Source organism: Xyrauchen texanus, chromosome 9 (genome assembly GCF_025860055.1).
Source record: "Xyrauchen texanus isolate HMW12.3.18 chromosome 9, RBS_HiC_50CHRs, whole genome shotgun sequence".
In the NCBI taxonomy this organism is placed as follows: Eukaryota; Metazoa; Chordata; class Actinopteri; order Cypriniformes; family Catostomidae; genus Xyrauchen; species Xyrauchen texanus.
In genome coordinates, this window is record NC_068284.1 from 3105538 (window position 1) to 3129556 (window position 24019).

The following is a 24019-nucleotide window of genomic DNA, read 5'->3' on the forward strand; positions in this document are numbered from 1 at the left end:
GGGGGCACAAAGGGACAGGTTTAGGAGGCCGGGGTGGTATCGACCGGGCGGGGTCAGGTTTCAGTGGTCTGGGAGCTGGCCACAGGCTAAGGACAGGTTTGGGGGACCAGGGAGGAGGCCAATGGACAGGGACTGGGTCAGGAGGCCTGGGTGGAGGCCACCGGACAGGGGCTGGGTCAGGGGGCCTGGGAAGAGGCCACGGGACTGGGACTGGGTCAGGAGGTCTGGGAAGAGGCCACAGGACAGAGGCTGGCAGAGCCGTGTGAGGCGGAGCCAAGGAGGACTTCGGAGGCGGAGCCATAGAAGACTTAGGAGGCGGCGCCAAAGGAGGCTTAGGCAGGGCCATGGCAGACTCAGGTGGTAAGGCCTTGGGCAGGTCAGGAGGCGGAACAGTGTTGGGCGGAGCCAAGAGAGGCGATGGTGTAGAAGGCTCAGAAGGCGGAGCCACTGGAGGTGGAGCCGAAGGTGGCGAGGGCGAAGAAGGCTCTGATGACGGAGCCAATGGAGGCTTCGGGGGTGGAGCCAGGAGAGGCTCGGGAGGCTCCGGAGGAGGAATTGAAGGAGGTTCAGGAGACGGAGCCGAAGGAGGCGGCACCGTGGGAGGCTCTAGGAGCAGAGACCAGGAAGACTCTGGAGTCTCTGGGGGTAGAGACGTAGGAGGCTCTGAGGGTGGAGCCGCCAAAGGCTTGAGTGGCTTGAGAGGCGGTGCCGGAGGAGGCTCGGGAGGCGGAGCCATAGGAGGCTCTGAGGGCGGAGCCGTCGAAGGCTTGAGTGGCTCGAGCGGTGGAGCCGTAAGAGGCTCGGGTGGCGGAGCCGTAGGAGGCTCGGGAGGCTCTGAGGGCGGGGCCGTCGAAGGCTTGAGTGGCTCGAGAGGTGGAGCCGTAGGAGGCTCAAGAGGCTCTGGGGGCGGAGCCGTCAAAGGCTTGAGTGGATCGAGAGGCGGAGCAATCGGAGGCTCTGGAGGCGGAGCCGTAGAAGGCTCTGGGGGTGGAACCGCAGGAGGCCCGAGAGGCTCTGGGGGCGGAGCCATAGGAGGCTCGAGAGGTTCAGGAGGCGGAGCCCTGGAAGGCTCGAGAGGTTCGAGAGGCGGAGCCCTGGGAGGCTCGAGAGGCTTGAGGGGCGGAGCCCTGGGAGGCTCGAGAGGCTTGAGGGGCGGAGCCCAGGCAGGCTCGAGAGGCTTGAGAGACGGAGTCCTGGAAGACTCAAGAGACTTGAGGGGCGGAGCCCTGGAAGGCTTGAGAGGCGGAGTTCTGGGGAGCTCAGGAGGCGGAGTCCTGGAAGACTCGAGACTTGAGGGGCTTGAGAGGCGGAGCTCTGGGAAGCTCGGAGAGCGGAGCCCTGGAAGACTCGAGAGACTTGAGAGGCGGTGCCCTAGGAGGCTCGAGAGACTTGAGAGGCGGTGCCCTAGGAGGCTCGAGAGGCGGACCCCTGGTAGGCTCGAGAGGCTTGAGGGGCGCAGCCCTGGAAGGCTCGAGAGGCTTGAGAGGCGCAGCCCTGGAAGGCTCGAGAGGCTTGAGAGGCGGAGCTCTGGAAAGCTCGGGAGGCGGAGCTCTGGAAAGCTCGGGAAACTCGGAAGGCGGAGCTCTGGTAAGCTCGGGAAACTCGGAAGGCGGAGCTCTGGAAAGCTCGGGAAACTCGGAAGGCGGAGCTCTGGAAACTCGGATGGCGGAGCTCGGGAAACTCGGAAGGCGGAGCTCTGGAAACTCGGATGGCGGAGCTCTGGAAAGCTCGGGAAACTCGGATGGCTGAGCTCTGGAAAGCTCGGGAAACTCGGATGGCTGAGCTCTGGAAAGCTCGGGAAACTCGGATGGCTGAGCTCTGGAAAGCTCGGGAAACTCGGATGGCTGAGCTCTGGAAAGCTCGGGAGGAGGAGCCCTGGAAGACCCAAGAGGTGCTGGCTCTAGGATGGGCACGACCACTGGCGCTGGCTCTTGGGCGGTCACGGTTACTGGCACTGGCTCTTGGACGGTCAAGGCTTCGGGCTCTGGCTCTTGGACGATCGAGGCCGCAGGCGCTGGCTCAGGGACGGCTGGCGCAGGGCGGCCGAGGCGCAGGCTGGCTCAGGGACGGTCGAGGCTGCAGGCGCTGGCTCAGGGATGGTCGAGGCTACAGGCGCTGGCTCACTGACGTTTGAGGCTACAAGCACTGGCTGGGTTGCCGTGGTAAGCGCCGGCTTGGGTTCGCTGGGCGCTGAGGGCAGAGCCAAGGGGGGTTCAGAGCATGGGGCTGTGGCAGGCGGTGGCTGGAGTGCAGAGACCTCTCCCTTTCTCCTCTTCCTCCGGGCTGATGCGACTGGCGAAGCTGGGATGTTGTTCCTGGTCGGCGTGGCTTCAGGGTCGCTGACCGTGGCTGGCAAGGGCTCAGGCTCGCTGACCGCGGTTGACGAGGGCTCAGGCTTGCTGACGGTAGAGGCCGTAGGCGCTGGTTCGCTCACTGTGACATGCGTGGCTGCTGGCTCGCTCACTGTGACATGCGTGGCAGCTGGCTCGCTCACCGGGGCAGGCGTGGCAGCTGGCTCGCTCACCGGGGCAGGCGTGGGCCGGGAGGCGGAAGCCTGTCTTCTCCTCCTCCTCCGGGCAGACGAAGAGGACCGCGCTGGCTCGTTGACTGGCGTGAAAGGACGAACCACGGGTGAATGGAGGGTCAATACTGCGGGAGGCGCTACGGGGTTCTCCTCGAGGATGTCCACTGTTAAGGGAGAACCGCAGATCTGTAGGGTCTCCTCAACGAACGCGCGAGCGTCCAGTCGCTGCGTTGGCGGTGGCAGCCGCTCCTTCAGCCCGTCACTCAGGTTGCCTCGGAAGAAGACCACCAGGGAGAAATTAGGGAAGTCTGAAACGTTTGCCAGAACCAGAAAGTCGTGGATGTGATCTTCTATAGGTCGGTCCCCTTGCTTCAGGCTGAGCAGTTCATAGTTCGCCCGAAAAACTGCTGGATCCATTTTGCGGTCGATCGTTCTGTAACGTTTGAATAACGAGGCTGACGAGGAGATGCGGATCCAAACGCAGTTTGAGTTTATTTAATCAGAAAACACAAAATGAACAAAAGAACAACCCACGATGGGGAAAAGAAACATAAACTAGTTAAGGTAACCACGGTAGAGACAAACAGGGAACAAGGGAGAGAAGCACACATCAGGCTAACATCAAACAACGATCGACAAAGACTGAACAAAGACACGGGGTATAAATACACAAACATGGGAAAAGGGGCCAATGAAAGAACAGAACTCAAACAAGATAACAAGGTGATTAACAGAAACCAAAGGCAAATTAACAAGGGCAGGTGTAAACAATGAACAGTGAACACGAACGCTAACAGAGGACTGTGGAGTTAAATAAGGGACTAAAGTGAAAACTAAGAAATACCAAAAGTGACAAAATTACAAACAAAGGGCAACAGAGGGACAAGACAGGGTAACCGTTACAGTTTATTGGGGTAGCTGACACAAAAAGCTTTTAGGAAGTTGGGATGTCGTGTGACATGCTATCCTCATATTAACACATTTGAAACATTTTCTAATTTTGTATGGGCTAATTATTATGCACATTGCTTTTATAAACTTATAGAATTGAAATAGCCTACAACATGGAGTATTATTTGAACTTTTAAACATGCATTTTTTTACACTGCAGGACCATTTACAATAAACTAGTGAAGTTAAAAATGTGTGTAAAATGGCAGCAATCTTAAAAGAAATGGTGACCATTTACAAGATCTTAACTCAATGTTTGTACTGCTTAAATACTAACCTAAAAGTATATTGTGGCATTCATTTTATCACATTTCTCATTCTAAAACAACATGGCAACATTACTCAAACATTTGTCATGAGTCTTTTTGTTCATAAATTTTAATCAAATTTGACTGATACATTGTTGTTTTTCTTCAATAAATAGCATGATCTTCATATTTGCTAAAATTAAGCTAAAAATTATCAGTTATTTTTCTGATGACTGCTTGAATGACAACATTTACCTTAATTAATTTGCTTTGTCTGTCCTATAGGTTGGAACAAATATAGTGGAGTACCTCCAGCAGGCTGAGGCATCAAGACCTTACCCCTATGTCATGTCACTTGAGAATGTACACATGGGCTCCCAGACATTTTTTATTCTAGCAGGAGGGGCTCTAAAGCAAAACACACTTGTTGGGGCAGTGGATGTGTGCTTTAAAGCTTTTTGTATGTTTTTATATAAGCTACCCTAAACAGTGAATGCATTTAATTTAATGTGGTCATACTGTAGATTAAAAACAATATGGGTTCTTTTAATAGACAATTGTTTTATTGCATCTTGGGGTACAATATTATGGATAAATAATATGGGTTGATTGTAGAGGCAACTGTTTTATTGCACCTTAAGGTATTTTAGAGTTCATTAATTTTCATTAATGTTAATGTGATTTCTTTTCAACTGTATACACTTCAAATTATAATAATAAAATTGTGTTTGTATTGAATGATTAAAAATAGTTTATTATAAATGACATTTGTGATTTAGTTTTATTCTATAAGCTCTTGGATCCTTGAGGTAATATTGTATTATTAAAAGAATAAAGAAGATACCATGTTGACATGTTTGTTTATAGAGTGGTATATTTTACATTTTGAAAGGATAAAATATGGGTTAATATTTTCAAGGTAATTTTTATGTAAGAATTAACCCAGCATTTTTGTAAAAATGAAACCATCCTTTAGGTCGAAAAACAAACTATTTGCTGGATTAAAATGAACAACCCAACTACCTGGGTTGGATTAGCCAAAATGTGTTCTGTCCCATAGTAAACAGCAGTTGGGTTTTTGGGTTGTTTTAATCCATCATAGTTACTGCCAACTGTTTATGTAGTCAACTAGCGCTAGGGAAATAAATTATTAATTTCCTATCCAAAAGATTGATTCATTGTTATCATACACAATCAAAGACAGTACTACAGAACACAAAAATTTTATTATTTTCTCTGCAATACCATAGATTTGACAGAGGTTTTCCTGAGACTTCATCTTGTCTGAAACCTGATTCTGATGGCTGAGGATGTAGTTTGTTTATCAAGTCTAACCTCCCTCAAACTCCTCTCTCCTTCCTGCTTTCCTGTCCCTGCTTCATCCAAAGAAGGATGAAGGATGACTGTTCCAGGCCTGGAAATCACAATTTTTAAATTCCCTGATACTTCCAGGTTTTCCACAATACAGTTGTGCTACAATAAAATACAAATAAATAATAAAATAAAAATATTTTCAACCATGCCCAATTTAGTCTTGTTTTTACAAAGCACAAATGTAATAGGAATACTGGAATAACCTAGATTTATTTCCTTATATTTTTTTTCATCCACGTAGTAGGAGTTGTTGGCTGGTTAAGACTATAATATTGATTTTAATGCAAGAAAGTCTGTTCCATGTTCAAATTCTCAGTGCATCAGCACCTTTCAACTGTGAACAAAATGTTAAAAAAAAAAGGGTTTAGGTTTACCTCAAATTCACACTGCTTAAAGCATTGGACCTAAAGAGTTCACTGTGATATTTTTCCGCAACGCTTTTAAAAATGAGTCAGTTGGGTACTTGATGTGGTGAAACTCTTCCCACATGAAGGCTGGTGGTATGAATACTCTCCATTTGTTTTCAAGTCTTCTAAATGAGTGAAACTCTATACACATTATGAACAGTTGTTAGGTTTTTCTTTAATATGGACTCTTTGGTGTACCTTCAAGTTACCGGCTCCTGCAAAGGCATCGCCACACTCAAGGCACACATGAGCTTTCATACTATGAATTTTCTGGTGCTCTTTGAAATGGTGCGGGCATGAAAAACTCTCTCCACAAAAAGAACACAAATGGGGGTTCTTGTGAATTTTAAGGTCTGATTCAAAGATGAAACTTTTATCACACTGATCACAGTTTAATGACTTTGCTCCTCCAGTGTGCTGAAAGTGAAGATGACATTGATGATTATATTTGAATCTCTGTTCACACAGATTGCATGAGAAAGGCCTCTCTCCAGTGTGAACTCTCATGTGACTATTAAGGTTCTCTTTCCGTAAGAAACTCTTTCCACACTGAGGACATGTGTAAGGCTTCTCTCCAGAGTGAATTCTCATGTGCCTATTAAGGTTTTCTTTCCGTGAGAAACTCTTTCCACACTGAAGGCATATGATAGGCTTCTCTCCAATGTGTATTCTTATGTGTTCCTTTAGAGTTGTTCTACGTGTGAAATGTTTTCCACACTGAGGGCAGGTGAAAGAATGTGTGGCTTCTGTCTGTTGAGTTGTTTGTTGTGAGGAATTATTTTCAGTCTGTGAACAACTAAATGATTTTTTCATTTTTGTGAGTGAATGAGAATCCTGATACCAATGTTTCTCTTCCAATTCATTCAGTTCTTGACTTTCCACTTTCACTTCCATCAGCCCTAAAATAAACATATGAAATGGTTAACAAAATTTAAATAATTAGGGGAAACAAATGTGAATTGAAAATTTAGTTAGTCTAGCGATATGTCAGACGAAGTTCTTGTTAATACATGGGTCCCTCAGGGTTGTGTCTTATCACCAACATCATTTTGTCAACGAATGAATGATCTGTAGACCCCATTTTAATATTTTTATATATGCGGATGATCTGGCATTGTTGGGCCTCCAGCACAAGTAATGACAATGGGAAACATTTGAATCAATATATGAACTGAGCAGATGTTTTACAACGACAGTGCATTGGACTTGAATATAAATAATACAAAGAACTGGTGATAAGCACCACAAATAAACAGACATTGTAACTCCACTCCAGTACTAATAAATAAGTATCCTGCTGAAATGTGATAGTGTGAAACATCTAGGTCCATATCAGGGACCATATTCACAAAGATTTTTTATCTTACCACTGGGAGTTTTCCCAAAGAGTTCCAAGCTAGGAGTTTTTCCTTAAAACCCATTCACAAAACTGCTAAGAGCAAGTTTTACTAAGAAAATCTTAAGAGTACTGCAGAGTTTACCTCGTTGCTACATCACAATTCTGAACACATTCTCTTAAATCACCAACATGATTGGTAGACAGGGAACCTCTATTTATCAGTGAAGACAGACAATGATAGATAGACAGACAGATGGACAAATTTTACAGTTGATGAACATTTCTTCATCCTATGTCATTGCAAAGGAGCGTGCATCTCGTCTACAGCATCAAAAAAACTGGATAGCCCTGCAATGGTTGTGAATGGCATCTTTTTTCTCTGTAGTGCACATACAGAGGAAAAAATACTCTATGAATTGTTGGTTGATGTGCGGCCTGAAGAGTGCACATGGTTTGATAGACGATTCTGCTGACGGATGACAGAAATGTCCAATTCACCCACGCTACACAGATTCATTTTTATGTGGCCAGGAATCAAGGAGTTTTTAAAACAGTTATCTCTTGTCTTGTTACAATAATGACAAAACCCATGCGATTCAGGTGATAACTTTTTTAAAGGTCAACATTAAAATATTTATGTCAACTATAAAAATTCTCTCTCTCTCTCTCTCTGGTGCATGCTGGGAGTTTAGGGAATGTGAGCGTCTCACGGGTGAGAAGAGCGTTTCAGGGGATAGTTAGTGGTGCTTGCAAAGCATCACTATTGTAATCTCACATACTTATTATTAGTGGTGCTTGCAAAGCATCACTATTGTAATCTCACATACTTATTATTAGTGGTGCTTGCAAAGCATCACTATTGTAATCTCACATACTTATTATTAGTGGTGCTTGCAAAGCATCACTATTGTAATCTCACATACTTATTATTAGTGGTGCTTGCAAAGCATCACTATTGTAATCTCACATACTTATTTTTATTTTTATACTTTTTATTATTCTATCTCCGTACAAAACTTCGGCACCTAACTCGTCCCGCACCGTTTGGCGTAGACCCACGAATGAGGTGTCAAATCGAACGGCCTATTGAGGACACGTGTGCTATGACTTTTATAAGCGTATCGGGGTACGGTAATTGCCCCAGGGGCAAAAAAGCGGCCGAAAAATCCCATAGACTTAACATTGCGACAAACTTTGACGCGTCACAGCTCCGAGCGAGGATTTCGCAGAAACGTGTGATTTGCCACATTTGAAGAGGCTGGCAGGCTCTGTAAGAGCATACCTCAAAATGGGGTAAAAGTTGCACCCCTGGGGGGCAGGAGCTGCCCAAAAATGCCCCAATTGACTTACAATGGTGTAGGACGGCCCATGAAATGAAATGGCATTGGGATTTGTATTCAACATAGCTCTGGATCACAGTGTCATAGAGACAATGGGGCGGGCTCATTTTACTCAGACGACCAATCAGTATCTCAGGATCATTTTGAATCTATCAAGCCACGCCCTAGCAACAATTTAGAGCACCTTAGCAACAAGTCCCATACACTTCTAATGAAAGACATCAAAGGGATATCTCCGGATAGAAGTTTCATAGAAACACAAGGGTGGTCTCGTTTCACTCGGGGCAGCAAACAGCCAATCATGAATCACCTCAACACTTCCTAGCCCCTCCCTAGCAACCATTGTCGAGCACCTTAGCAACCAAAATCCATAGAGGATATCTTCCATTCTGAATGTCACAGAGGCATGGGAGTTGGTTTATATCATTCATACTGACAAGCAGCCGTTGGAGATTAATGATTGGCAGCTGCCAAGCCACTCCCTAGCAACTAAACAGAGTACCCTAGCAACCCTTTAGCAGTAACTATATCTCTGCACCAGAAAATCAGAGAAACTTCTGGGTTGATTTATTTCAATCAGGATGGCAAGGACACTTCATTAGTATCACTAAGGTAACTGCCTAGCAACCAGATGGGGTTACCCTAGCAACCGAGTAACAAATCACATATCTCTGCATCAGAAAAACGTAGAGACTTCCGGGTTGACTTATTTCAATCAGGATGGCAAGGACACTTGATTACTATCACTATGATTACTGCCTAGCAACCAGATGGGGTTACCCTAGCAACCGAGTAACAAATCACATATCTCTGCACCAGAAAATAGTACTGACTTCCGGGTTGATTTATTTCACTCAGGATGGCAAGGACACTTCATTACTATCACTATGGTAACTGCCTAGCAACCAGATGGGGTTACCCTAGCAACCGAGTAACAAATCACATATCTCTGCATCAGAAAAACGTAGAGACTTCCGGGTTGACTTATTTCAATCAGGATGGCAAGGACACTTGATTACTATCACTATGATTACTGCCTAGCAACCACATGGGGTTACCCTAGCAACCGAGTAACAAATCACATATCTCTGCACCAGAAAATAGTACTGACTTCCGGGTTGATTTATTTCAACTCAGGATGGCAAGGACACTTGATTACTATCACTATGGTAACTGCCTAGCAACCAGATGGGGTTACCCTAGCAACCGAGAAACACATCACATATCTCGGCACCAGAAAAGAGTACAGACTTCCAGGTTGATTTATTTCAACCAGGATGGCAAGGACACTTCATTAGTATCAATATGGTAACTGCCTAGCAACCACATGGGGTTACCCTAGCAACCGAGTAACAAATCACATATCTCTGCATCAGAAAACGTAGATACTTCTGGGTTGACTTATTTCAATCAGGATGGCAAGGACACTTGATTACTATCACTATGGTAACTGCCTAGCAACCAGATGGGGTTACCCTAGCAACCAAATAACAAATCACATATCTCTGCATCAGAAAAACGTAGAGACTTCCGGGTTGACTTATTTCAATCAGGATGGCAAGGACACTTGATTACTATCACTATGATTACTGCCTAGCAACCAGATGGGGTTACCCTAGCAACCGAGTAACAAATCACATATCTCTGCACCACAAAATAGTACTGACTTCCGGGTTGATTTATTTCACTCAGGATGGCAAGGACACTTGATTACTATCACTATGGTAACTGCCTAGCAACCAGATGGGGTTACCCTAGCAACCGAGAAACACATCACATATCTCGGCACCAGAAAAGAGTACAGACTTCCAGGTTGATTTATTTCAACCAGGATGGCAAGGACACTTCATTAGTATCAATATGGTAACTGCCTAGCAACCACATGGGGTTACCCTAGCAACCGAGTAACAAATCACATATCTCTGCATCAGAAAAACGTACATACTTCTGGGTTGACTTATTTCAATCAGGATGGCAAGGACACTTGATTACTATCACTATGGTAACTGCCTAGCAACCAGATGGGGTTACCCTAGCAACCGAGTAACAAATCACATATCTCTGCACCAGAAAATAGTACTGACTTCCGGGTTGATTTATTTCACTCAGGATCGCAAGGACACTTGATTACTATCACTATGGTAACTGCCTAGCAACCAGATGGGGTTACCCTAGCAACCGAGAAACAAATCACAGATCTCGGCACCAGAAAAGAGTACAGACTTCCGGGTTGATTTATTTCAACCAGGATGGCAAGGACACTTCATTAGTATCAATATGGTAACTGCCTAGCAACCAGATGGGGTTACCCTAGCAACCAATTAACAAATCACATATCTCTGCATCAGAAAAACGTAGAGACTTCTGGGTTGGTTTATTTCACTCAGGATGGCAAGGACACTTCATAAGTATCACTATGGTAACTTCCTAGCAACAAGGAGGGGTTACCCTAGCAACCAAATAACAAATCACATATCTCTGGATCAGAACATCGTAGAGACTTCCTGGTTGACTGATTTTACTCTGGATAGCAAGGAGACTTGATAAGTATCACTATGGTAACTGCCTAGCAACCACATGGGGTTACCCTAGCAACCGAGTAACAAATCACATATCTCTGCACCAGAAAATAGTACAGACTTCCGGGTTGACTTATTTCAATAAGGATGGCAAGGAGACTTCATTACTATCACTATGGTAACTGCCTAGCAACCAGATGGGTTTACCCTAGCAACCGAGTAACAAATCACATATCTCTGCATCAGAAAAACGTAGAGACTTCTGGGTTGATTTATTTATGACCATAATTTTTGTTCTTTTCAAGCATGCTATTTCACGAGTTTTGCCACGGCAAGCACCACTCACATTTTCTTCAGGAAATGTACCTATCTAGTTTTTTATTTTTATATCTCTTAACAAAACTTCGGCACCTAACTCGTCCCAGCACCGCTTGGCGTAGACCCACGAATGAGGTGTCAAATCGAACGGCCTATTGAGGACACGTGTGCTATGACTTTTATAAGCTTATCGGGGTACGGTATTTGCCCCAGGGGCAAAAAAGCGGCCGAAAAATCACATAGACTTAACATTGAGACAAACTTTGACGGCCACAGCTCCAAGCGAGGATTTCGTAGAAACGTGTGATTTGCCACATTTGAAGAGGCTGGCAGGCTCTGTAAGAGCATACCTCAATATGGGGTAAAAGTTGCACCCCTGGGGGCAGGAGCTGCCCAAAAATGCCCCAATTGACTTATAATGGTGTAGGACGGCCCATGAAATGAAAAGGCATAGGGATTTGTATTGAACATAGCTCTGGATCACAGTGTCATAGAGACGAGGGGGTGGGCTCATTTTACTCAGACGACCAATCAGTCTCTCAGGATCATTGTGAAGCTATCAAGCCACGCCCTAGCAACCATTAAGAGCACCTTAGCAACAAGTCCCATAGACTTCTATTGAAACATATCAAAGGGATATCTCCGGATAGAAGTGTCATAGAAACACAAGGGTGGTCTCGTTTGACTCGGGACAGCAAACAGCCAATCATGCATCAAATCAACACTTCCTAGCCCCTCCCTAGCAACCATTGTCGAGCACCTTAACAACCAAAATCCATAGAGGGATATCTTCCATTCTGAATGTCACAGAGGCATGGGAGTTGGTTTATATCATTCATACTGACAAGCAGCCTTTGGAGATTCATGATTGGCAGCTGCCAAGCCACTCCCTAGCAACTAAACAGAGTACCCTAGCAACCGTTAAGCAGTAACTACATCTCTGCACCAGAAAATCAGAGAGACTTCTGGGTTGATTTATTTCAATCAGGATGGCAAGGAGACTTGATTAGTATCACTACGGTAACTGCCTAGCAACCAGATGGGGTTACCCTAGCAACCGAGTAACAAATCACATATCTCTGCATCAGAAAAACGTAGAGACTTCCGGGTTGACTTATTTCAATCAGGATGGAAAGGACACTTCATTAGTATCACTATGGTAACTGCCTAGCGACCAGATGGGCTTACCCTAGCAACCGAGTAACAAATCACATATCTCTGCATCACAAAAACATAGAGACTTCCGGGTTGACTTATTTCAATCAGGCTGGCAAGGACACTTGATTAGTATCACTATGGTAACTGCCTAGCAACCAGATGGGGTTACCCTAGCAACCGAGTAACAAATCACATATCTCTGCACCACAAAATAGTACAGACCTCTGGGTTGATTTATTTCATTCAGGATGGCAAGGACACTTTATTACTATCACTATGGTAACTGCCTAGCAACCAGATGGGGTTACCCTAGCAACCAAGTAACAAATCACATATCTCTGCACCAGAAAATATCACAGACCTCTGGGTTGATTTATTTCACTCAGGATGGCAAGGACACTTGATTACTATCACTATGGTAACTGCCTAGCAACCAGATGGGGTTACCCTAGCAACCGAGTAACAAATCACATATCTCTGCACTAGAAAACAGTACAGACTTCCGGGTTGACTTATTTTACTCAGGATGGCAAGGAGACTTCATTAGTATCACTATGGTAACTGCCTAGCAACCATATGGGGTTACCCTAGCAACCAAGTAACAAATCACATATCTCTGCATCAGAAAAACGTAGATACTTCTGGGTTGGTTTATTTCAATCAGGATGGCAAAGACACTTGATTATGATCACTATGGTAACTGCCTAGCAACAAGGAGGGGTTACCCTAGCAACCGAGTAACAAATCACATATCTCTGCACCAGAAAATTGAAGAGAATTCTGGGTTGATTTATTTTAATCAGGATGGCCAGGAGACTTGATTAGTATCACTATGGTAACTGCCTAGAAACCAGATGGGGTTAACCTAGCAACCGAGTAACAAATCACATATCTTTCCACCAGAAATTTGTAGAGATTTCCGGGTTGACTTATTTCACTCAGGATGGCAAGGAGACTTCATTACTATCACTATGGTAACTGCCTAGCAACCATATGGGGTTACCCTAGCAACCAAGTAACAAATCACATATCTCTGCATCAGAAAAACGTACAGACTTCTGGGTTGGTTTATTTCACTCAGGATGGCAAGGAGACCTGATTACTATCACTATGGTAACTGCCTAGCAACCAGATGGGGTTACCCTAGCAACCGAGTAACAAATCACATATCTCTGCACTACAAAACAGTAGAGACTTCCGGGTTGACTTATTTTACTCAGGATGGCAAGGACACTTCATTAGTATCACTATGGTAACTGCCTAGCAACCATATGGGGTTACCCTAGCAACCAAGTAACAAATCACATATCTCTGCATCAGAAAAACGTAGATACTTCTGGGTTGGTTTATTTCAATCAGGATGGCAAAGACACTTGATTATGATCACTATGGTAACTGCCTAGCAACAAGGAGGGGTTACCCTAGCAACCGAGTAACAAATCACATATCTCTGCACCAGAAAATTGAAGAGAATTCTGGGTTGATTTATTTTAATCAGGATGGCCAGGAGACTTGATTAGTATCACTATGGTAACTGCCTAGCAACCAGATGGGCTTACCCTAGCAACCGAGTAACAAATCACATATCTCTGCATCACAAAAACATAGAGACTTCCGGGTTGACTTATTTCAATCAGGATGGCAAGGACACTTGATTAGTATCACTATGGTAACTGCCTAGCAACCAGATGGGGTTACCCTAGCAACCGAGTAACAAATCACATATCTCTGCATCACAAAAACATAGAGACTTCCGGGTTGACTTATTTCAATCAGGATGACAAGGAGACTTCATTAGTATCACTATGGTAACTTCCTAGCAACCACATGGGCTTACCCTAGCAACCGAGTAACAAATCACATATCTCTGCATCAGAAAAACGTAGAGACTTCCGGGTTGACTTATTTCACTCAGGATGGCAAGCACACTTGATTAGTATCACTATGGTAACTGCCTAGAAACCAGATGGGGTTACCTTAGCAACCGAGTAACAAATCACATATCTCTGCACCAGAAAATAGTACAGACCTCTGGGTTGATTTATTTCACTCAGGATGGCAAGGACACTTGATTACTATCACTATGGTAACTGCCTAGCAAACAGATGGTGTTACCCTAGCAACCGAGTAACAAATCACATATCTCTGCACCACAAAATAGTACAGACCTCTGGGTTGATTTATTTCATTCAGGATGGCAAGGACACTTTATTACTATCACTATGGTAACTGCCTAGCAACCAGATGGGGTTACCCTAGCAACCAAGTAACAAATCACATATCTCTGCACCAGAAAATATCACAGACCTCTGGGTTGATTTATTTCACTCAGGATGGCAAGGACACTTGATTACTATCACTATGGTAACTGCCTAGCAACCAGATGGGGTTACCCTAGCAACCGAGTAACAAATCACATATCTCTGCACTAGAAAACAGTAGAGACTTCCGGGTTGACTTATTTCACTCAGGATGGCAAGGAGACTTCATTAGTATCACTATGGTAACTGCCTAGCAACCATATGGGGTTACCCTAGCAACCAAGTAACAAATCACATATCTCTGCATCAGAAAAACGTAGATACTTCTGGGTTGGTTTATTTCAATCAGGATGGCAAAGACACTTGATTATGATCACTATGGTAACTGCCTAGCAACAAGGAGGGGTTACCCTAGCAACCGAGTAACAAATCACATATCTCTGCACCAGAAAATTGAAGAGAATTCTGGATTGATTTATTTTAATCAGGATGGCCAGGAGACTTCATTAGTATCACTATGGTAACTGCCTAGAAACCAGATGGGGTTAACCTAGCAACCGAGTAACAAATCACATATTTCTGCACCAGAAAATCGTACAGACTTCTGGGTTGATTTATTTATGACCATAATTTTTGTTCTTTTCCAGTTACAACATGCTGTTTGACGAGTTTTGCCACGGCAAGCACCACTCACATTTTCTTCAGGAAATGTACCTATCTAGTTTTCTTTACTATTCTCGGTTATTTAAATATATATATTGTTTTTTCCCTTTTCTTTCTTCTTTCTAAATATTTATGTTTAGTTCTAATATTTAATTTGTTTTTTTTTCTAAATAATTTGAAGCGTAACAGGCGTCGTCAGGTAAAAGTTTTTCGGTCTCGTGGCGGAGGGCTGGGATGGAGTTTTCCTCTCTGTCTCTCCGCCATGGAGTCAGGTGTGTACCTGACGACGGAGCGGCGGTTGAGGACGTGCTCGTGGCAACTGGGGAACAAATTGGGTTTGATAATATTATATCTGCATCCAGAATGAACAAGGCCGTGGTGGTCTTTCTAAAGGAACAAAGCTTTGTAAGCAAACTCATCGTAAGCGGCGTTTGGGTAAGTGAAGCTTTTGTTACTGTTTCTCCACTGGTTTCACAATCGACAAGGGTAACAATATCCAACATTCCACCATTTATTCCCAATGCTTACATTGAAAATGAACTACAGAGGTTCGGGAAAATGGCAAGCGAAATTAAATTAATTCCGCTGGGTTGTAAAAACGAAGCTCTGAAACACATAATGTCTTTCAGAAGGCAGGTGTTTATGTTTCTAGAATCGCCGACGCTCGATAGCTCGTTCCGTGTCAAACACGAAGATAAATCGTACATGATTTATGCAAGCACAAACAATCTGAAATGCTTTCAGTGTGGTAGCTTTGGTCATAAGAAAATGGCATGCCCACATAAAATGCAAACAGAAGACAACACAAACAAAACGAATGAAGTTGAACAGGCGGACGCCGGCGAAACGGCAGATGTAAATAAAAGTAAAGAAACAGAGACAGACAATGTAACTGAAAAAGACGAAAATGTGAGCAACAAACAGAGCACTCATGAACAAAGTGATTCTACTGATAATCGAGGACAGAAGGTACCGAGTGAAAAAATGTCAGGGAAAAAAAAGGAGAAAAAAAATAATTGTGATGAGGAAAATAAAAGGAGGAATTGTGAAGAGGCTGAGACAAGTGACGCAAAAAAGTCTCATCTTGAGGTTTCTGCTGGTACTGATGTAGATGTTGAGGATCTACCTGTAAACACATCTCTGTCTCAGCTCTCTGAAAACACTGATGTGACTGAAGAGATGTCTGATGATGATTGCATTTCTGAAATGTCAGATATTCCCTCAATTTCCGAAATATCAGATATTCCCTCAAGTTATGATGATGATCAGCTATACACGGTAAAGGAGATTAATGATTTCCTTGATGAAACATTTGGAAGAAAAGTAGATGTGAAGGATTTTTCCCTGAAGTAAAGAGGTTCTTGGTTTCTGTGGTTAAGATACAAAAGACTGTAAGTTATGAAGAGTTAAGTAGAAGAAAAAGATTTAGACTGAAAAAATTGTAACAAAACTGAGAAAAGAAGGTTTTTGAGAACTCTTTATAACTTACTTATGAAGAAATCACAAAGGGTGAGCTATCTGTCTCTTTTTGTCTTGTCCTCTATATTTTTCCTTTTTCTATCCTATTCTTTCATGGAGAGCCTTAGCATAGGATCCATTAACATCAATGGGGAAGAGATGGTAGGAAAAGAGCATGTTTGTATGAGTACATACAGAATAAGATTATTGATGTAACTTTTTACAAGAGACTCATAGTGATGTGAAAAATGAAGTGGATTGGAAAACGGGGTTTAGAAGTGATTTATTTATGAGTCATGGTTCAAATATTAGTGGAGGAGTTGCTATTTTATTTTCAAAGAAGATTAATATAACCACTGTCTCTGTCAATGAAATAGAAAGAGGTCGAATTTTGGCTGTTCAAGTAAAAATAAATGGGTTTGTTTTTGTTTTTATTAATATTTATGCTCCAAATATTGGAGCAGAGAGGATCATTTCTTTTAAAAAGTTACATGAGTTTTTAAAAAAAAGCTGTGATGAAAATGTTTGTTTCGTTTTAGGGGGTGATTGGAACTGTACATTAAAGAAGAACCTCACCCCTCCTCTGCAAAGGTTTTACACAATGTTATTAGTAATTTTAATTTGGTTGATGTATGGAGACTGCAACACCCAACGGTTAAGCAGTATACATGGTTAAAGATTGCTCATGATCGTATTTGTACTGCTAGGTTAGACCGTTTTTATATCAATAAGAATAATAGTGATCGAATTTTAAAATCTACAATTTGTCCAAATGGGTTCTCTGATCATCATTTATGTATTATTGAAATAAATATAAAGAAGTCACAAGGTCATAGCTATTATTGGCATTTTAATGTGAAACTGTTACAGGATGTCCTTTTTTGTGAAAAATTTGAGGTATTTTGGGTTGAGTGGAAAAAACAAAAAAATAATTATGATGACATTGTTCAGTGGTGGGATGTAAGTAAGACACAAATTAGGATATTTTGTCAAAATTATACATATAATTCAAATGGTATGATAAAAAAAAAAAGTATTTGAACTTGAAAAAGAGATAAAACAGATTAAAAGTGAGTTAATTTTTGGAGATACTGTGACAGTAGGGAAGTTGGAAGGAAAAAAAAAAGGCTTTAGACTCTTTGTTCCACGAGAAAGCAAAAGGAGCTTTAATTAGAGCTCGGTTTACTACTTTAAGAGAAATGGATGCACCGAGCTCCTTTTTCTTTAATCTGGAACAGAAAGAAAGGGAAAAAAAAAATGTTACATTTGAAAGATGTAAATGGAATTTTGAAGTCGGATCCAAATGAAATGAGAAAAATGGCTTTTGATTTTTATATGGACTTATTTGGAAAAGGACAATGTGATGTCAGATGTATGGAAGATTTACATACAGACTTGTCAAAGCTTTCTGAGGAACAGAGTAAAAAGCTTGACTCTGCCCTCCAACTAAAAAGAACTGTCTGAAGCAGTTAGTAAACTTTCAACTGGAAAAGCACCTGGATTAGATGGACTTCCAGCAGAATTTTATAAAAAATTCTGGAACTTACTGAAAGATGATTTTTATGAAGTTTTTAATTACTGCTATCGACAACACGAATTGCCAACTAGTTGCAAAAGAGCGGTTTTATCATTATTACCCAAAAAAGGTGATCTTGGAATGTTGAAAAACTGGAGACCTGTGGCTGTTTTATGCACAGACTATAAACTTTTGGCAAAGTGTCTTTCAAATAGATTGAAACCTTTTTTTGAATATATTGTTAATGAAAATCAAACCTATTGTATTCCTAACAGAACCATAATGGACAATTTGTTTCTTGTAAGAGACATTATAGACATTGCAAGAATGAATGGAGAAAGTGTGGGAATTTTTGCCATTGATCAAGAAAAAGCCTTTGACAGAGTTGGTCATTTTTATTTGTTTAAAACGCTTGAAGCTATTGGGTTTGGAAAAAGTTTTATTTCATGGATTAAAATACTATAAAATGATGCATCTGCAATGCTGAAAGTTGGTGGAGGACTTAGTTGGCCCATTCCAATGTTAAGAGGAATCAGACAAGGGTGCCCATTATCTGGGATGTTGTATTCTTTGGCTATAGAACCCTTACTTTGTAAATTAGGAAAAACACTACAAGGGTTTTTAGTTGAGCAAAATGTGGAAAGGCCTATTAAGTTTGTTGCCTATGCTGATGATGTCACAATTTTTATTAAGGATGAGAGAGATGTGTCTGTTTTCAAAGAAACATTGAATGTTTATGAAAATGCCTCATCAGCTAAAGTGAACTGGGAAAAGTGTGAAGGCTTTTTTTGTGGAGAAAATATTAAAAAACACCCACCAGTACTTCCAGGTGGTGTTAAGTGGTGTCAAGAGGGTCTGAAAGTTTTAGGAGTTTTTTTAGGAACTGAAACATTTAAGATTAAAAATTGGGAAGGAATGGTGGAGAAGATGCGTAGCCGGTTGTCTAAATGGTCTTGGGTGCTACCACAGCTTTCCTATAGGGGAAGAGTTTTGGTTGCAAATAATCTAGCTGCTTCGGCACTGTGGCACAAAATGAACGTCCTGGATCCTCCAAATGATCTTGTTCACTGAACTACAGAAACGATTAGTGGATTTCTTTTGGACTGGACAACACTGGACTAAAGCTGCCATTCTTTTTTACCAGTAAATGAAGGTGGACAAGGACTAATAGATATTAAAAGCAGAATAAAGACTTTCAGGCTGCAGGCAGCACAAAAGTTACTGTATTCGAATGGAAGATGTTGGACTGACACACTAAAAGCCCTTTTACACAAAGTTGATGTTTTTAAATATGATTTGCATTTGTTTTTAATGAATCTTACAGAAATGGACTTAAAAGACACGTCTGCTTTTTATAGAACAATTTTAAGAACATGGACTTCAAATTTTCACGTGAATAGAAACCTGTCTAACTCTGAACACTGGAAAAACAATGAACCACTTTTTAATAATCCTGTACTGCAAGCAAAGGTGCTCAACACTAAAAGCCTTCAGAAAATCATGGCAAGATCTGGATGCACACAGATAATGGACTTGAAAAACGATGATGAGTGGAAAAGCCCTGAGGAAATGTGCAATCTGACAGGAATAAAGTCTGTCAGATTCATGAAACATGTAATGGATGAGATCTTCTCTTTTTTTCCTTCTGTCTATCGACAAAAGTCACAAGAGGAGGACTCGAATAAAGAAGAGACTGAGATACACGAGGACAACTTTCCAGAACTCATTGTTTCAGCTTTGGTTGAAGAGGAGCCACAAGAGGAATCAATCCTTTCTTTCTGGACTCCAGAGCTTCATGGCTTCAGAGAGACTTCAAAGAAAGCATTATATCTGACATGTGTAAAAGTTGCTCATCAATCGGTTTTGAAGGACTGTAAAGAAACAAAGTGGTCAGATTTGCTAGGGCCAAACTCTTCTCCTAAAAGGTGCTGGAGGTCATTGTATAAATCTCCCATTGAAAAATGAACTGCAGATCTACAGTGGAGAATTATTCATTGGGCAATAGCTACAAACAGACACGTGGCACACATCGACCCCACTGTAGAGAAGAAATGTCCTTTTTGTGATCGAGAGGAATCAATTGATCATCTTTTTTTATATTGTTCAAGATTGAGAGGTGTTTTTCTGATGTTAGAAAGCTGGTTTGAAAAACTCGGTGAAGATTTTAAAGAAAACATTTTTATTTTTGGACCAAACTATAAGGCTTCAGACAGGCGAAGAGTTGGTTTAATTAACTATCTAATAGGTGAAACAAAATTGGCAATTTGGGTAACAAGGAAAAAAATGTTAAAAGAAAATGTTTTTGTAGATCCAGAGATAATTTTAAGAGCTTTTGTGGCTTCAAGGATCAGAGCGGAGTTTGTCTATTTTAAACTGACTAAAAATCTGGTTTGTTTTATGGAAACATGGGGTTTTAGTGAAGTTTTGTGTACTATAGATTATGAGGATAACCTAATTTTACATTTTTAAATTAATTTTAATATATTTTTTAAATTACTTGTGGTTGTTTTTTTTTTAAAAAACTTGTGTAAGTTTTCAGTTATTATTTTTAGTCTTGTATATTGGTATAGTTTTGTATTTGTACAAGATGTGTTGTATTTGATGGTGTCTGTTATTTGCAAATAATTTTTTGAAAGAAAAACAATTTGTATAAATAAAGAGGTATAAACGTCTCTCTCTCTCTCTCTCTCTCTCTCTCTCTTTCTCTATATATATATATATTTATTTATTTATTTTTTTCTCCCCAATTTGGAATGCCCAATAACTAAGTCCTCGTGGCGTAGTGGCGGAGGACGAATCTCAGCTGCCTCCATGTCTGAGACCGTCAATCCGCCATTAAGCTATATGTAAGTGTTTACACGATTTAAAAATTGTTAGTCTCATGAGACACAGATTGTTTGTCTTGGCTCCTGGTTCACGGTCTACCGCACAACAAAGCGCAAAAAACTTTTGTATTAAATCCAAGAATGTTCATAATAGGTATTTGTGCAGAATGATATGGAGAAAAACAGACTAAAAGTAACAAAACAGAAGATAAACAAACATATGTATTGTAAAACGCCAGCACTCAGTAAACAAACTTCTGGTATTCAGGACAATGGGTGACAGTATAGAGTCCAAAATCACAAGTACTACTGGGACCGACTGGACGATTAAGAGCCAGCTAAAAACTTAGTGCACCTTTAAAGAAGAATCAAGAATGGACACCAACCTATTTGTTCCTCAGTTTCTTCATTTTTCACTCTGTATGGTTCTGGATAACCCATGTCCTCTCTCTCCTCTTTAATAAAATCCATCTTTACAATAGTATGTCAGAAATTATCGACACTTGGAAGTTTGTCCTGCACTTCTGGAAACACTTCTTCAATTCAAAGATGACAGGAATATTCACAGTATTTATTGGGAATTGTTTTGTGAGTGGATTCACACTCACTGTGACCAGACCTGAAAAAATTTAAAATTAAGGTCAGAGTTACAAAATGTATGTATTCAAATCTTTAAGCTTTTCTGCTTAACATTTTACATTTCTATATTCATCCTCAAATGTACTTATTTTTATAATTTACTGATTTACTGTATTTTTATACATTTATGCATTTCAAAACATACTTTGAAAGCCCCCTCATTATTACTTGAAGAAATTACAAATCACAAACAAATAAATGTTACAATAAAAATAAAATAAGTAAAATGCTTCAAGTACATCAGAGATTATTGGAACATATCATTCTTTCTAAGGCTGACAATCAAAATCATAATATAGCCTTGTGCAATTTTTAAACCACAAAAGGCTGTGATTTGCACAATATCTGGGTGGACATGCAATGGGTAAAATTAGCCACTACATGCTCTGTGAAGGATATCTAACTAACATATTTGTAAAATACTGATGATAAGGGCAGCACAATTAATGGTATTTAAACACTTAAAGGTTTCTGCTCTCACAGTAAATGAATTATTATTGAGCTAGTAAGCAAATCAGCATTTGGGTAAAGTTGCGAATTGTTATTCATTCTCATTATGGAATGTGTGTACAGAGAGTAGACCAAATCACAAGCTCTTCTTTTCAGAAATTAGGTAATGACCAATCTGTTTAACTTTAAAGCATCCTCTGAAATATGTAGCCATGTGTTTTATGGCTCACTTGTGTGCCGCTCTGTTCTGTCTGTTGTGTATTAAACATTCTCGTAACACATGAGGTTCATGATACATTGTTTTCAGTGCTCCCAGAGTGGTTCTTTGAACAGATGCGCTCCGAGTTTGGAGTGGTTGGTTCATTAACGTTCCTAACCATGATATATTTAAAGTGTTCCACAATTGCGTAATTCCAAATATGTCTTCACATGTGAATCTAAAGTAGCCAGGCTTTTATGGACATAGGAGAAAATGAGAGCATTTCACAATGTTTAAAAATGAGGAGCACTTTGTTGAACTGAGCTGGTGTCAGTTCAACAAAGAAATTCAAATGTCTTCCTTCAGTTTTCAGCCAAAATAACAGTTCGAGACTGCATAGCAATCCAAGTATGAAATTACAGGAAAAAGATTTCCGGTAATATTGTATATAATAATAAAAAGAATAAACGTTATTTTACATTGCGCCTTTAAAAAGGCCTCACAAGGCACTTTACGTAGGAAAAAGAAATTGAAAACAGAAGTACAGAGCATAAAACAGTTAATAATAAAACACAATTAAAAATAATAATAATAAAAAGACAAAATCATCAAGTAAAAAATATGTTTAGAAATAAGCTTTAAATATACTTAAAGACTGTGCTTTTTTAATATCAGAAGGAAGTGAGTTCCACAGTTTTGGAGCATAAGAAGAAAATGGCCAATCACCCATAATGCATAGACGATTCTGAGGAACATTTAAAAGACCAGAATTGGAGGAGCGGAGATCACATTTTGGAGTGTAATGGGTAAAAAGCTCAGCCAAATACAGAGGAGCAAATCCTTGTAAGCATGATAATTTTGAAATCACATGAAACCTGACAGGGAGCCAGTGCAAGGACTTCAAGATAGGAGTGATAATAACAATAATTACTATTAATATACAGTAGAATATTACTATAATATCCTAATGCTCCAGTAGACAGAAGGTAATGAAAGGTGAGCTTAGACCCTTTAACAAAGTTTCTCTGTGTTTCACCATTTCTAACTATTATTTGATTTAGCCTAAAATGAAAGTGCAATAAATCTGTTTAAGTAACTACCCAAGTATATCTCACTCCAAATAACAAGAAAACGTAATTCAATACAAAATAAATAAAACATCACAACAAATCTTAAATTTGAGATTTTTCCTTCAACACGAGACTTGACTACCAATGCAACACACATCAGTGTGCTCAGAGACAGGATAAACAGAGCTCTGGTGTAGGGTAGAGTGCGCGACTCAACACGCACTAGACATCTCGATGTGCGGACACCACAACAATAAAGGCTAGAACAGCCCCGACATAATCTACAGCACTGATAAAATAAAGTGGAGATAACACCATGCATCAACATCATTATAAGCAGTGGAAGAACTATTACAGGCTAAACATTTATAAGGGCAAGTACAAATATTAGAATGAAGAGTATTCAAATCTGGACCTCCATGAATTTGACAAATAATAGACACTCCATGAATTTTGGACAAATAATAGACAGAGTATTCCTCCTGTTCTAACAAACTGGCTCTGTTTACCGTTATATAGAGTGCATCCGGAAAGTATTCACAGCGCTTCACTTTTTCCACATTTTGTTATGTTACAGCCTTATTCCAAAATGGATTAAATTCATAATTTTCCTCAAAATTCTACAAACAATACCCCATAATGACAATGTGAAAGAAGTTTGTTTGAAACCTTTGCAAATTTACTAAAAAGAAAAAAAATCACATGTACACAGTATTCCCAGCCTTTGCCATGACACTCAAAATTGAGCTCAGGTGCATCC

The 24019-nt window shown here is 41.0% G+C and overlaps 2 protein-coding genes across 2 annotated transcripts in view; one reads left to right on the forward strand and one right to left on the reverse strand.

The window, feature by feature from the left end:
- The window catches only part of LOC127648801 (uncharacterized), a 309374-nt gene that overhangs the window by 176851 nt on the left and 108504 nt on the right, over positions 1–24019 (forward strand). The window lies entirely within an intron of this gene.
- The window catches only part of LOC127648814 (gastrula zinc finger protein XlCGF7.1-like), a 53448-nt gene that overhangs the window by 21597 nt on the left and 7832 nt on the right, over positions 1–24019 (reverse strand). Inside the window, exons 2-3 of the mRNA XM_052133590.1 lie at positions 21288–21520; positions 5703–6403 (exon numbers count right to left, since the gene is read on the reverse strand). Of these exons, the coding sequence (XP_051989550.1) occupies positions 5703–6403; positions 21288–21372 (786 nt within the window). The 5' untranslated portion in view covers positions 21373–21520. The remainder of the gene's footprint in view (positions 1–5702; positions 6404–21287; positions 21521–24019) is intronic.